The sequence below is a fragment of the Acanthopagrus latus genome, chromosome 12 (assembly GCF_904848185.1).
Source record: "Acanthopagrus latus isolate v.2019 chromosome 12, fAcaLat1.1, whole genome shotgun sequence".
In the NCBI taxonomy this organism is placed as follows: Eukaryota; Metazoa; Chordata; class Actinopteri; order Spariformes; family Sparidae; genus Acanthopagrus; species Acanthopagrus latus.
Genome location: NC_051050.1, coordinates 13,961,446 through 13,974,873, shown reverse-complemented (window position 1 = coordinate 13,974,873; position 13,428 = coordinate 13,961,446). Strand labels below are relative to the sequence as shown.

The following is a 13,428-nucleotide window of genomic DNA, read 5'->3' as shown; positions in this document are numbered from 1 at the left end:
AGTTCCAACCACCACCCAAGCTGGAGAATGTCTTCAATTGGCTGTCACGTCTTTTCTTGCCTGATGGTGGAGCCAAAGCCGCAGTCATGAGGTCATCAAAAGGACATCATCAGAGAGCCTGAGGACTGATTTTTACTTCTGTGTAACAGCTCAATTTATATAGCACTGGTTTAATCTTAGATAGCAATACTAATACTACTACTAATAATAATAATGGATTATGTTATTTAGGTACTTGTGTTTTTCTCTGTTAAGTCTGAACTCAAAAAGAAATGTCTCAGAGTACAGGCACTGTTTTTTCCTTAGTAACACCTACTGTGTTTCATTTTAAATGATAACACTTAACTACAGGTCCCCATATTCCTAGAAAAAACAGTGAGAACACAACCTTTGTGACTTCATCAGCAGTTACGGCCCAAATTAGTATTTTAGTCATGGCATCATCAGATCAGAAAATATTAATAGAATTGAGTATGGCCTGTGTCAGAGTAATTTCAGAGAATGTTCTGGGTAAATATTGCCAAATAAATATATGTGTCTATTTTTTTCATCTTACATCAGTCTGGAGACATTCTGTAATGTGTGTGATTCTGTCACTGCGTGGCAACGTTCAAAACACTAAACAAAACAAATGGAAGTCTATCTTTGTGTCATTTTTTTTTTTTTTTTTTTTTTTTTACTAAACCTCAAGTTTTGTTCTGAGAACATCTCAGTATGACTCAGTCTTACAGGAAATGACAGATAGGATTTCCACACTTGAAGCACACGTCTGTTTCCCCACAGGGTACAGAGTGTCTGTCCGAGGCTTAACATCTTTAACACCACCAGGACACCAAATCAGACACCAAACTGCTGCACTCCAAATCCTTTAACTCCTCTGATTTTCTGATCGACTCCAAGGTTGGTTTTTTTTTCAGCTGAGTTTTGCCTCTGCGTGCTCGTCTATCTTATCTTCTGTCACTGTGGTCAGCTAACAGCGCCTTAAAGTTCCTGAGCAACTGCTTTTTTTACCCGCATGACACACAGCTTCAAATCTTAGACAGAAGTGTGATCCGAGGCTGACATGCGAGGAGCATCTGTTTACAGAACTGAGCACTTCCTGCTACTTTAACACCAGGACATGCAGAGCAAACATGCTCCGCACAGCAACACCTGAGCTCCCCTCAGCTTTCAGACTGCGAGGTAAGACACATCTCCTGCCAAATGAATCCATCTAAGATCTCAAATTATGGTAACTGAGCCAAATAACTTGAAACTGCCAATGAAATTTGACTTCCTCATTGATGCAAACTAAAGCTCCGGGTTTCTAAGGGAAGTGTCTGTATCTGACTTATCTTAAAATGTTAGATAGTGCTTTTGGGTTTTTTTTTTTGTTCTTTTCAAAGTTGTGAACATTTCCTGTTTCTCCACCAAGCAGTGCTACAGTCAGTGGATGTTCTCCCAGAGGCTGAGATGAGCTGAACTCTACTTTTATCCTCACATCCATCAAGCAAGGTAAGACGCTGACAGGTGTCACTGAGGACACAGCGAATCTTTTTTAACTTTTGGGGCTCTACTGTTTCCTGGTGTTGGGTAAAGTTTACTTTCTGCTCTCTTAAAATGTTTACTATCAGGATTTTTCTCAAAACGAAGGGTTTACTTCCTGCCTGACGCTGAATCCTTTGCTGCAGCTTTCTCTCATACAGAAAAGTCTCCATTAAATGTTGATTCTGCTTGAATAGACTTCAGTTTCAGTTGGAAGTTTCAGATTTACTCCAAAATGCAGTAGTTCTGTTTTTTTTCCCCCTTGTGAAAATGTGGCAATGGGTGTGGCGACACATGCATAACCGTTTCATCATAAAGATGGCACTGGCCGACACATGACACACTGACGTTTGTGATGCCTTATAACAACAGTAACTGTTTAAAGAGGCTTTACACCTGACACCTGTTGGTAGCATGAAAAATGGGACCTTCCCCATGTGTCCCGGTTGCCTTTTCAAGCCTGTCGCTGATGTGTTTAAAGGACACCTATTTTTTGTTACATATGTTTTTGTGCATGTTGCGCAAGAAAGATAAAGATTAAAAAAGGGCCAAAAAAAGTCCAAATTTGCAGAAGCTCATCTCTCCAACAGAAAAACGTCTCATCAGTAGTCCCGACTACGCTCTGTTGTTGTCAGTGGTTCTGGCTCAGGCATGTGTGAGCTGACCAATCAGAGCAGACTGGGTATTCATGAGGGGAGGTCTTAAAGAGACAGGATGTGTTTTTGAGAATAACGCCTTTGTTAACCCAAAATCTAATTATGAACATGAACAGGAGTATAATATGTCTTTAAGTTGCTACACATTAACTAACTGGCTTTCAGCACAACACAGAATTTCATTAGAGGCCCTTTAATATGTTTGCATTTCAGCCTGTTAATTTGATTCCTTTCTGTCATTTCAGGTCTTTTTTGAAGTAACAATGTTGCTGCTCAGCATGAAGATGTACCTGGCGCTGCTGTGGGGAATATCTGCTTTGTTTTCTACTGAGTCCATGAGCGTTTCCAGTCCAGCGACCAGCAGCATTCCCTCAGCCTCAACTGCCGAGCGGCTGATCGGTGAAGATGTGGTTCATACTGAAACTACAGCCTGGCATAAAACAGACAAACCTGCAGAGGCTGGTTCTGCCGCAGCAGAGACCACAGCTACACCCGCAGCAGAAAGAGAAGAGGTGTTCGTCACTCACAGGAACGACAGCCCAAATGGCATGACGACAACTTTGGCTGCCACAACAGCAAGCAACTCAGCTTCACAGCAGCTTCATACCTCAGCAGCAGCGTCCACGGCTGCAGGTGAAGCACAGCGTTCCTCTGACACAACAATCCCAGAAACAGTAAAACCTACAAAGGATCGGTTACATCAGCATACACCCGCCACTTTGATTGACGTGACCCCATCTGCGGCACCTCCAGCTACAGATTCTGTGTCTTCGCCGCAGCCTACCTCCGCCAGTGAGCCCGAAGTTGCATCCAGTTTATCTTCCACCACCTCTCCTGCTGATTCTGTGTCGACTTCTACCTTCATCCAGAACCTCAGAAGTCCCTCAGCTTCTACATCCAGAATGACAGCGAACCCTACCTCTGAGGCAGCAACTGTGTCCGACACCACATATTCTTCTAGCTCAAAAAGTGAGACATCCACCACCAGAGCTGAGCTTTCATCGACGCCCCAGCCTGCTTCTATGACGAGAATCTCCACGTCTGGCGCGGTAGGGGAGAGCTCGACCACCGAGGCTTCCACTGTCTTGGCCTCAACTAGTTCTACTGCTGAGTCTTCCACGATTTCGTTCACAACTGATTCTGCCAACAGCACCACTGAAGCAGTGTCCAATAGTACCGCGGGAGTCTTCATCCATCATGTGCCCAAGAGGTTACCGATACCAACGACAAAATCAACTCCACCAGTGCCCCGTGAAACCTCAAAGAGCCCGCCGCGCACTGACGTCCAACCCTGCTCAACCCGGGCTTTGGTGACCCAATCCCTCATCGCCATCGCCTGCCTGGCTGTGTTGGCCACCATCTTCATGGTGACTACCATCGTCCTCTGCACCAAGCTGTCGTCGAGGAAGTACAGGGTCAAGAAACCTCAGCAGGCCACTGAGATGATGTGCATCTCGGCCCTGCTGCCTGAAAGTGATTACAGTTACATGAGGCGACGCAATCCAGTGCCCAACGGAATCCTGGTGATGCACCATGGTGGAGACAGTGATGAGGATGGAGGGGATAACCTCACTCTCAGCAGCTTCCTACCTGAAAATGACCGTTATGTTTAGATAGAAACATTGTTATTGTCTCGTTCATGCTTTCGTCAGACCTCAGATGGGACTGATCTGTCTGATGTCAGCAGAGGTGTAGATCAGAGTCACAGCACTTGGACTCAAGTCAGTTTTATGTCATGACTTTAGACTCAACTTGACAAAATCAAAAAAGACTTCAGTGACTTGAGCCGTGACTTCACTGTAACATGGCCTCGCTAAAATGGCATTACATTTGGTGAAGAGGAAATAATGACTTGTTTAGCACTTGAAGCTCAGTGTTTAGGACTTGGGACTTGCCTTTCTTGACTCGTGACTAATAAAACAATGACTTGGTCCCACCTCTGGATGTCGACAATGTGGAAACAGTTGCTGTTTGAATAAACTTGTACTTCCCCTTTGATGTCAGTGGTTTGGCTTCGCTGCACACCCTAATCCTGTGGAGGAAGAGACAGAAACCACAAACCTACACATCAACAGTTTCTGCAGCATGTTTATGTGCTATTAAATGTATCTGGCATTTGGGGAGGTCATCAAATGTGTGTTTTTCGTCGAGAGTCGAGACTTTTTGCATAATATTGCGCTTGCCCTCCCCTGGGGACGTTAAGCCAGGATGGGGCGAGTGATCAAAGGTGTCTTTTTTTTTGAAAACATCCTGAGCTGAGCCCTGATGGTGTTTCACTTAGCAACAGGAGACAGGAAGTCTTTTTTTTGTCAAAGGATTACTGTTCGTCACAGGCACTGTTCAGTTTACTGCTGGTGTTCTGGTGGCAGTGAGGCTCATTGTATAAACGCTGTGATTTGATACATGGTAAACTTTATGTGGCTGTCTATATTGGCGTTTATATAGACGCTTTCTGTGTTGAGCTTAATTTATTAAACTAACGTCTTGTTTAACAGGTTGGCAATGCTTTATTTTACAGGTCTGTTGTTGTTTAGTAGTTACTGGAAAAAAGTTCAGTTTAGCCTAGCTTTACTATTTGATGAGTTATGGTTCCAAAAATGTTGACTTTTCTTAGAAAAAGTACCTTTTAACACATAACTAGAGTTACATTTTTCACCATACATTGAGCATAACTACAACTGTACCATGATAATTTATATATTGCAAGACGATGATCTATGATACATCACGACGTCTGTGACAACTAAAAAAGCATTTAAGAAGTTGTTTATTTCAAGAGCCTGTGTGTGAGTCATGAGTTTTAAATCAGGGACTTTGTATGAACTGTTTTTAATGTGTAATGTGTTCTGGGCTAAATGTCTGTGTCAGTAACTGCTGGTATATTTTCATGTTGCTATCTTTATAGAGGAATTACCTGGCTGACATTACTGACATATTCAACTTAAGAAGTAAACGATCCCCTAAAAACAGGAATTGTGAATGTATTTGCCACGATAAATGAAACCACGTACAAAAAAAGTCTTAGCTTGCCTTTTTATCACACACACTGACTACAACTTGTTTACAAGTACCATCATTCCACTGTTAGGTAGCCACAAACTGGCAACATGCTGAACTGCCAGAAAGCAGAACTGTTCCACAAAGTTAAAATGCGTAGAGGAAGTGACTCTAGCACGTTACATTTATAGGGGAATCTGACAGTATCTGTTTTGATGCCAGCAGATCAATAACATATCACGATGAAATTGATATTTAGTTCTGCACTATTAGTGGAAATTGACAGGAAATCATAAGATTGTACAGACCCATAAAACAAGGCGCTACTAAGGTTTGTTTTTGTTTTTTTTTCTTCAACCAGATATCTGTTGACTCTGTTGATTCAAAATGAGAGCATGTTCTGACTAATTTGTGTAAAGGGAGTTTTTGTTCTGTGCCTCTAAATGGTTAACAGTCATTGCTCTCTGGACTAAGACTGTTCCCTTATTTATGAAAGGCTTTATGAAAGGCTTTTCTTCTACCCTGGACTGGATTTCATATTCACTTCCCTTCCTGAGAAAAAGAAAACAGAGCCCTGAATGCATATTAGTGCCGTGGAGCTGTGCTTTTTTTTTTCTTTTTCTTTTTCTTTTTTTCAGCTGAAACAGACGCCGGCGGTGACTATCAACAGAGCTGAGACTGAGAATGTAAACCTGGAGGATGCAGGACCTCATCTCCTGCTCCTGATGACCATATAAAGCTAGACTCGTCTCCACTGATCACAAGCACTTGCCAAAAATGCATTCACTCACGCACGCACATGATCACTTCATACGCAGTCACACACTGTCCCTAAAGTGGTCACACACACACACACACACACTTTGACTGTCCGAGCTGTTGTGGGGGGTGTTTCGTCCACACAGGAAACATTAACCTCTTCCTGCATTAGCCGGTCAGTCTGTGACTCTGTCAGGCCTGCTGTTTGTCATCAGTGTCAGAGCGGCTGAGGTTACAGGAAGGGGTCAGGCTGTCAGTCACAAGGATATATTTTAAAAGAGCACCTATGATGCTAAGGGTGATGTTTAGGGTGGCTTTATAGTCATCGAGGATTCTTTTAATCATCCTGCCAGTGCTCGTCTGGCCCTCGCACTGCCAGTCAGCCACACAGCAGACTGCAGGAGATTGGGGAGAGGTCCCTACCCCCACACCACATTATAAACTCCTACCTAACAAGAACAATCTGTGTGCAGGCTGCAGAGCCCAGACACTCTTGAGGGAAACTGAAGGGGGAGGTGAACTGTGGAGAAGGCAGAAGGAGGGATTTGTCCTCATGGTTAACGACATCTTTTTTTTCTTTTTTTTTTTTTGCACCATCCAGACAAACCTTCAGCCTGAAATCTGAAACGGCAGAAGTGGCGTGGCTCACAGAGCGTTCGCCACTCTCTGCTGTGCTCGCTCTCTCTCCCTCTCTCTTCACTTTTTCCAGGCCGGTCGCACTCATCCTCCATCAGAGGGGATTCCAGCGCAGACCTTTCTCCTGCCACTGTGGATGGTGAGCGAAACATTTGTCCTTTTTGCGTTTTTTTTTTTTTTTTTTTTGCTCAAAATGTATGTTTTCTTTGAACTTTCAACACTCTTTCTTGACATGTGAGCTCACATGACAATGTGAGGTGAGTGGTGTGACAGCATCATGATGCCTTCAGGGCAGCATCCAGTCTCAGGATGTAAGAGCATTACAATTAAGAAAGTTTCATTCACTGTGTGTGCACATGCATGTGTCTGCCTTGTGTGTCTGGTTGCACAGACATGTGTGGCCGGGTATATTTGGTCTGGAAAAAGAAAAGAAAAGAAAAAAAAACCTCCCACCCCCGTATTGCAGATGAGAGCAGAGTTGCATGTGGCCCAGCTTGCACGCAGATGGAGCAGAGTAAGGATACAAGTGTGGGAGCTGCAGCCAGTTGACACACAGACTGACCGAGTGGAAAGCTGACTGTGATCCAAATGAATAAGTGGAGCAAAGGAGAGCGGCATTTAAAGGGTCTCTTCACCCAAATTGGAGGGAAAAACATATTTTCCCCCATGACCTCTTGTGGTATTGGTTTTATTTGGCCTTCCTCAGCGACGTCTGCGACTGAGAGTTCTGCTGCCACTCAGCATCACACGGGGTAAGAGGGAAAATATGCCTTCACTCGACATATTTAACTCTTCACTTCCTGCCACTGTACAGCGTGAGTGTTCAGCACACTCGTTGTATTTGAGTGAGTAAAAAGTTCAGACTATTTAACTTTGTGGTGAATGAGCAAAGATGAATGGCTCATTAAGTATTTGGTGATCAAGTGAACCTGTAGTATATGTAACCAAGTACATTCATTCGAGTACTATTCTTGAGTACCCATTTTCCCATTTTCTGCTACATTAATTCCACTCTGCTACATTTTTTCTTTACTCCACTTTGTTTATTTGATTACTTGCAGATTGCAGCATCTGAGCCACAGTAGCACATTTTTGAAGCAGTTTGTTTTATTGACAATCAGATTCTATTTTGATAGAAAATTGCTGCATGTCGTATCCGATAACTGGGCCAACCCACAGACTGCACTATGTGCATACAGGCATCTGTATTTAGAATGAACTGTTACTTGTTCCTTTGATAGGGAATAAGGTAATAAAATAACTTGAAGTATGTTCACTATTAGATAATTTTAAGCATAAGTTCAGCAAAAAAATGAAAATTCTGACCTAATCTACTTTCCCTCAGGCCAATGGAAAGTCAGCAGAGGTTTTGAAATCCACAAAAACATTTCTAGAACACACGAAGCAGCTGAAGTAGATGGGGACTTATTTTATAATGTAAATACGCATTCACAGAACAGTGGAAAGTGGTAGTCAGTCGCCCCTTAATATATAGTATGTACATACACAAAGATACTTTAAGTACTATTCATATGGATGATTTATACACTTTTACACACTGTCTTTCATTTTCTACATTTCTAGGAACTGCTCATTGCACAAATTACAAGAAACTCAGTTTATGTGCTGCAGAAATAAGTAAGGTATGATGCAGTTTACCTGGATGATTTCACCAAATGCTCTTGTCATAACTGTGCGCTGGGCTCACTATGTATTAGCATTACATTGGAGTTACCAAGCTTAACTGCTGAGGGCCCTTCAACAACACCTTCTACCTGCTGATCCACCAAGAGTCTCATGTCCAAATGCCTCCAATATATATTAGATATGCATAAAACTGATGTTTCATCCACGATCCTTAGAGGACAGAATATCTTCTCATCCTTCGAGGATGTTCTTGTGAACTGTGGAAAACAACCACCTGAGTATTTCAAAGATCACGAGAAAAACAGATGTTCAGCTCTGTGGCTCAAGTGTAATGGCAATGCGAGAGGCCCAAACTGTCTCCACATATGGCACTGACATTACAGTCACTGACATTTACTGTTGTTTACAGATCCTGAGGGGAAACGATGCTCCCGACGGCCCTTCATCTGATTGGTCTGTGCGTTGTGTTTTGCATCAGCCGCCCGGCTACACCTCTACCTTTGAACAGTTCCAGTCCTCTAGAGGGAAGCGCAGATGGGGAAGACAACATCTTCAACCTCACTCCCATTCTGACCAGCATCAACTTTTCCCCAGGACACCAAACCACACCTGTCAGCCCCACAGAGGTGGAAACTGACTTTCTGAGTCGGGTCGTGAACTTTCTGGAGGAGAACATGCTCCTTATACTGGTGGCCGGCTCTTTCATTCTTCTTGTCCTGCTGATCATCTGTGGAGCAATTTTCATGAGCCGCAGGCGCAAAGTCAATGCCTACTACCCTTCATCATTCCCCTCCAAAATGTATGTGGACCGCAGGGACAAAACAGGAGGTGCTAAACCTTTTAATGAAGTGCCAGAAAAACCTGCACCTGAGCAGCAAAATGAGGCAGTGGACTCTCACAAGCAGCTCCAGGCTGACATCATGAGGGCTGCCAAGAGCCTGCGCACACCAAACAAATCTGCAGAGGGAGGCAGCACCGGTCAGAAAGTAGCAGAACAAAGTCCTGAGGACAGCTCCAAACCAGATGGCAGCATCCTTGACCAGCAGCTACCAAGTCTCCCCGAGGAAAAGGAGCTGAGTGAGAGTCCTGACAGTGAGGCACCAGCAGAGGGAGGCGGCCCTGAGCTGAACCCTCCAGAGCAGCCTCATCCAGAGGAAGATGAGTCACCGTCTGAGCCTCAGACCGGCAAGAGTCTCCGGCCCTCCTCGCTGCACATTCACAATGACTCTGCCACTCTTCACCTGATTGCAGGAGAGAAAACAGCTTTCTAACCATTCTGAACACTGTGACCTGAATCGATCATTCAGGAATCCAGGAGTGGCCAGTCATTGAACCCTTTTCAAAGAATGTCTCCATGGGAAATACAGAAAAGACGTGTTTTGCAATATATTGTTTGTATTTACTGCAGGGAAAACACATGCAGCAGCCCGTTGCTTTGCTCTGACTGGATATATAATGTAAGCATGTCTAACATCATTAGCATATGGTACAAAACACGTTTCTTTCCATGGGCCGATTTGTGTGTTGTTTAAGGACAGCTTGCCTAGTGTTTGTCTGATACTAAAGGAATCAGACACACGTGATCAACTTCTATCCCTCGTCCTGGATGTGTGTGTACATGTGAGTGTATGTTTAAGGGTTGTGGGTATTGATTTATATGTTGTTTTCCAAATACATCAATAAGAAAGAATAGTAATTATAAAATACAATTTCAGCATTGTGGTGGTATGCCTTCATGCACCACACAATTATTAGTATTGACTGAAAACATACATATTGTGCATCCCTATTATACATGCAGCCATCGCTCATAAAATGAGTTAAACCTGTGCTTCTCCCTTTTTAACAGGTCACAATGTCCAACTTATAAAGGTCTTATATTCAGGTTGCTCAAAGTAATGAAATCCACTCAACACTAATTAAGGTTCACAATACTTTTATTGCGGATAGTCAAGGAAGCATTACTAAATAATTATGAATTACCCTTCAAATCAGTGGACCCTTCCATTGTTTCAAGCCACTTTGCTTACTTGCATATCAAAAGGTCAGTGCTTTAGGGTGCAGACAGGTTACTTTAACAGCTTTTAGCTTTAATCCCCATCACACCATTCAGATCAACACTCCTCAAGCACAAAATCTTAAAATATAACACATCTCGAAAATAAGGCTCAGCTCTGTACCAACAGCCCAAACAGTGCTTACATTGTGCGTTTACGTGACAGGCTAAAGGTTCAGTATAGAAGGTTAGAGGAGCACAGACTAACACAGAGAGCCCGGTGTCACACTGCTACAGAGGGTTGACGATGGTGTACGTGGTCATCAACTTCATTAGGTGTGCCCCATCAATACTGCAGGACGACAGTGAGGTGCTGGAAATGGACTACTGCTACTTCTCTTCTTGACAGCAGGAAGCAAACAGTGGTGCCGAACTCGGAGGGAGCGTGCCCTGTTTAATTGCTGGCCCTGACTGCCTCCTGCTGGACGTCCTCCTGCTTGAGGCGATAATCAGCCAGGGCAGCCTTGATGGCGTCCTCTGCCAGCACTGAGGGGAAAACAAATTAGGTCAAATGCACATTCATGTGTGAAGCAGTTTGGAAAAGAAGAATTTTTGTATAAAAACTTACTAGAGCAGTGAAGTTTAACTGGGGGAAGACAGAGCTCTTTGGCAATGTCAGTGTTCTTTATCATCAAAGCTTCATCCACCTGGAAAGAAAAGCTCCAGTAACCACAAAAATCTTTCCAGAAAATGATAAGGCATGAGCAGAAAAGAATAAATAAGAGGTAGAAAAAAGAAGACAGTCTGTAGCATGTACACTCACAGATTTGCCCTTCACCCACTCGGTGGCCAGAGAGCTAGAGGCAATAGCAGAGCCACAGCCAAAAGTTTTGAATCTGGCATCCACAATCTTCCCCTGGTCGTCCACCTCAATCTGACAAAACAAAAAGGTTTTTTTTTTGTTTCTTTTTTTGTTTGAGTTTTACTCAAGTGCCAGTGCAGTATCTTCCGTAAAATTAACTGGGGGAGGCTTTATAGCAACAAACTAAGTTGTTTATGTCAAGTCAGTTTTAGTTATAAAGCCCAAAATCACAATCACATTGTCACAATGAGCTTTACAATATGTAAAATAAACAATGTGAGCTGTCCTCAGATCATCAATTGGATTAGGAAAAAACTAAGGGAAAAAGCCTTAGCGTCATCTTAAATGTCAAACAGGGATGTAATGCATCAAAGCTCTGTTGTTGGTTCTACCACAGACTTTTAACTGTGTTGATATACTTCAGTCTAAATGTCTCTGTGCTTATACAAAATTGTGTAACATATCCATGCTCGGTGACAAACATACCTGGAGCTTCATCACATCTCCACAGGCTGGAGCACCCACCAAGCCGGTCCCCACATTCTTGGACTGTTTGTCCAAAGTGCCCACATTTCTTGGGTTCTCATAATGATCAACCACCTTCACACAGAAAAGAGAAGAAACATCACGTTGGGGGGAAACAGTGCAGTCATGTTTGAAAGATTAATCCACAACACTGAAAGAAATATGACAGTGTAGTGAAATAACAGTAACATCTTGGAAGGATTTTTACATTTTTCTAGAATCAGAAAAATCATGTCAGGAAGTCTTGAGCATTAATGTTATACAACTACGAGTTTTCACCATTACGTAAGGGACATTGAAATAAACAAGATTAGCACCGGATTTCATTGTCTACTATATCAACTCCTGCATCCTGTCCTCCTCCTCACCCCTCGAGTTGCTGAGTCATGCTGACAAAGACAATAAGGGGCTAAGCTTGTATTGCTTTGTATACTTTACACATAAAATAACATGTTTTTGACATGTTGTTTGTTTTCCATGTTGACTTATCTACATGTATGTAATATATTAGCTTTTTAAACCAAGTTGATGGTGTAGGAAAATAAAACAAATGTGGTCAAAGTGTACAGCTTTCATAAGGAACTTACAAATTTACACTGTGCAGCTTTTATAAGGAACTTCTTGGTTTACATCTTCAGTGGAAAGCAGACAGAACCGGATGCTCACTGGTTAATAACTGCCCACATTTACAGTGCGTCACAGACTAATAAAGCCCTTCAATAAAGTGTTTATTCGGTTTGAATTGATCCAGGAAGTACAAACCATCTCTGCTTACACTATAAACCAATTTCACTTGCATGTATCATTGATTTTGACTGCCGCAACACCATGACTTCATGTTGCATCAGATGGTCACGTCACTCAGACTGAACATCTCAATAGACAGCTGAAAGATGCTGCATCCTCATGAATTTATTATTCTTTTCTTTTTTTTAACAGGTAGGAACATTTACAGTTTTCTAGCACACCAAGCTACCTCACCATCCCTTAGAGCTTATTAATCCAGTATTAGAGCTGTGCTAGTTGCCAGCTGGGGGACAGATTAGTGACGTTATTCTGGTCTTCAATTCACTCACAAGCTAGAATGACACAAATAATGTTCACTAATGTTAGCTAACATGCTGGTATGTAATAAGTGCCTGGTTATGTGTTTCTGCCACACCCCCTAAGCATCCCATATGTAAGCAGAATGATATAACCTAGTTTGTTTGTACAGTCAACCATGTTTAAACCAGCTTCTTGTTGTGAACCAGCTCCATTTAATAAATTGAAATAAATGTAATAAACCTGAAGCATGTCACTCACGATGCTCCTATTAAGAGACTCAAGGCTGGAGGAAATATGTAAACATAATCACACTTGTACACATTAACCGAGCTAGCACACTGTGACGCAGCCCCCTTTTAATAAAGCTGTAACAAACTCCGTGTTTTACCTTCTTGTGGTAGCAGCACTGGGTGATGAACTCCGGAGCAGACAGGGTCCTGGTGAGGAAAGCCAGAGGACTCAGACACTTGTTAGCCACTGTACCCGCCATGTTGACAGAAACGAGAGTGGCGCAGTTTCAAAGAGGAGAGCAGCTCGAAGCCTCGATCATACGTCACTACCATGGGGAGGAGCTAATCCAATCACATCTGCGCATGTCCACTTTAAATAAACCAGTGGAAGGGGAATATCTTTTTATACCCGTGTTTTTATGTTTATAAAACAGTGCCTGTACACCATGACTGTATTATTAAGTCTATAATCACTCCACATATATGATCTTCATCCTCGGTGAATATTCATTCGCGAAGGTTACAAACACTGATGTAAGGTTGAAACTG

At 42.8% G+C, this 13,428-nt stretch overlaps 3 protein-coding genes across 8 annotated transcripts; 2 read left to right on the top strand and 1 right to left on the bottom strand.

Moving 5' to 3' along the window:
* The first annotated feature begins 679 nt into the window (after positions 1-679).
* Positions 680-5,149, top strand: LOC119029558 (P-selectin glycoprotein ligand 1-like). Of its 3 annotated transcripts, none has more exons than XM_037116443.1 (4): positions 680-900; positions 1,087-1,182; positions 1,418-1,494; positions 2,426-5,149. In XM_037116443.1, the coding sequence occupies exon 4, from the start codon at positions 2,444-2,446 to the stop codon at positions 3,791-3,793; it is 1,350 nt and encodes a 449-aa protein (XP_036972338.1). In that variant the 5' UTR covers positions 680-900; positions 1,087-1,182; positions 1,418-1,494; positions 2,426-2,443; the 3' UTR covers positions 3,794-5,149. The 3 variants fall into 3 exon arrangements, with proteins under 3 accessions (XP_036972338.1, XP_036972337.1, XP_036972336.1); XM_037116442.1 differs by having other exon boundaries at positions 1,027-1,182; XM_037116441.1 differs by having other exon boundaries at positions 680-1,182; positions 1,415-1,494.
* A 156-nt stretch (positions 5,150-5,305) lies between these two features.
* Positions 5,306-9,928, top strand: tmem119b (transmembrane protein 119b). Of its 4 annotated transcripts, XM_037116447.1 has the most exons (3): positions 6,821-7,324; positions 8,157-8,215; positions 8,629-9,928. In XM_037116447.1, the coding sequence occupies exon 3, from the start codon at positions 8,645-8,647 to the stop codon at positions 9,488-9,490; it is 846 nt and encodes a 281-aa protein (XP_036972342.1). In that variant the 5' UTR covers positions 6,821-7,324; positions 8,157-8,215; positions 8,629-8,644; the 3' UTR covers positions 9,491-9,928. The 4 variants fall into 4 exon arrangements, with proteins under 4 accessions (XP_036972340.1, XP_036972342.1, XP_036972341.1 ...); XM_037116445.1 differs by lacking the exons at positions 6,821-7,324; positions 8,157-8,215 and adding an exon at positions 5,306-6,711; XM_037116446.1 differs by lacking the exon at positions 8,157-8,215.
* A 210-nt stretch (positions 9,929-10,138) lies between these two features.
* On the bottom strand, positions 10,139-13,195 carry LOC119029563 (iron-sulfur cluster assembly scaffold protein IscU-like). Its single transcript, XM_037116453.1, has 5 exons — positions 13,038-13,195; positions 11,564-11,677; positions 11,039-11,149; positions 10,844-10,922; positions 10,139-10,761 (listed from the first exon to the last, which is right to left on the bottom strand). The coding sequence occupies exons 1-5, from the start codon at positions 13,137-13,139 to the stop codon at positions 10,670-10,672; spliced, it is 498 nt and encodes a 165-aa protein (XP_036972348.1). The 5' UTR covers positions 13,140-13,195; the 3' UTR covers positions 10,139-10,669.
* Positions 13,196-13,428: the final 233 nt, after the last annotated feature.

What these genes read in the sequence shown, in the direction of transcription:
- LOC119029558 (XM_037116443.1), top strand. Translation starts at nt 2,444, where the DNA reads ATGTTGCTGCTCAGCATGAAGATGTACCTGGCGCTGCTGTGGGGAATA.
- tmem119b (XM_037116445.1), top strand. Translation starts at nt 8,645, where the DNA reads ATGCTCCCGACGGCCCTTCATCTGATTGGTCTGTGCGTTGTGTTTTGC.
- LOC119029563 (XM_037116453.1), bottom strand. Translation starts at nt 13,139, where the DNA reads ATGGCGGGTACAGTGGCTAACAAGTGTCTGAGTCCTCTGGCTTTCCTC. An exon ending in GAGATGTGATGAAGCTCCAG is followed by an intron (nt 11,150 to 11,563) that starts GTATGTTTGTCA and finishes TTGTTTTGTCAG; the next exon opens with ATTGAGGTGGACGACCAGGG. An exon ending in AGTGGGTGAAGGGCAAATCT is followed by an intron (nt 10,923 to 11,038) that starts GTGAGTGTACAT and finishes TTTTCTTTCCAG; the next exon opens with GTGGATGAAGCTTTGATGAT.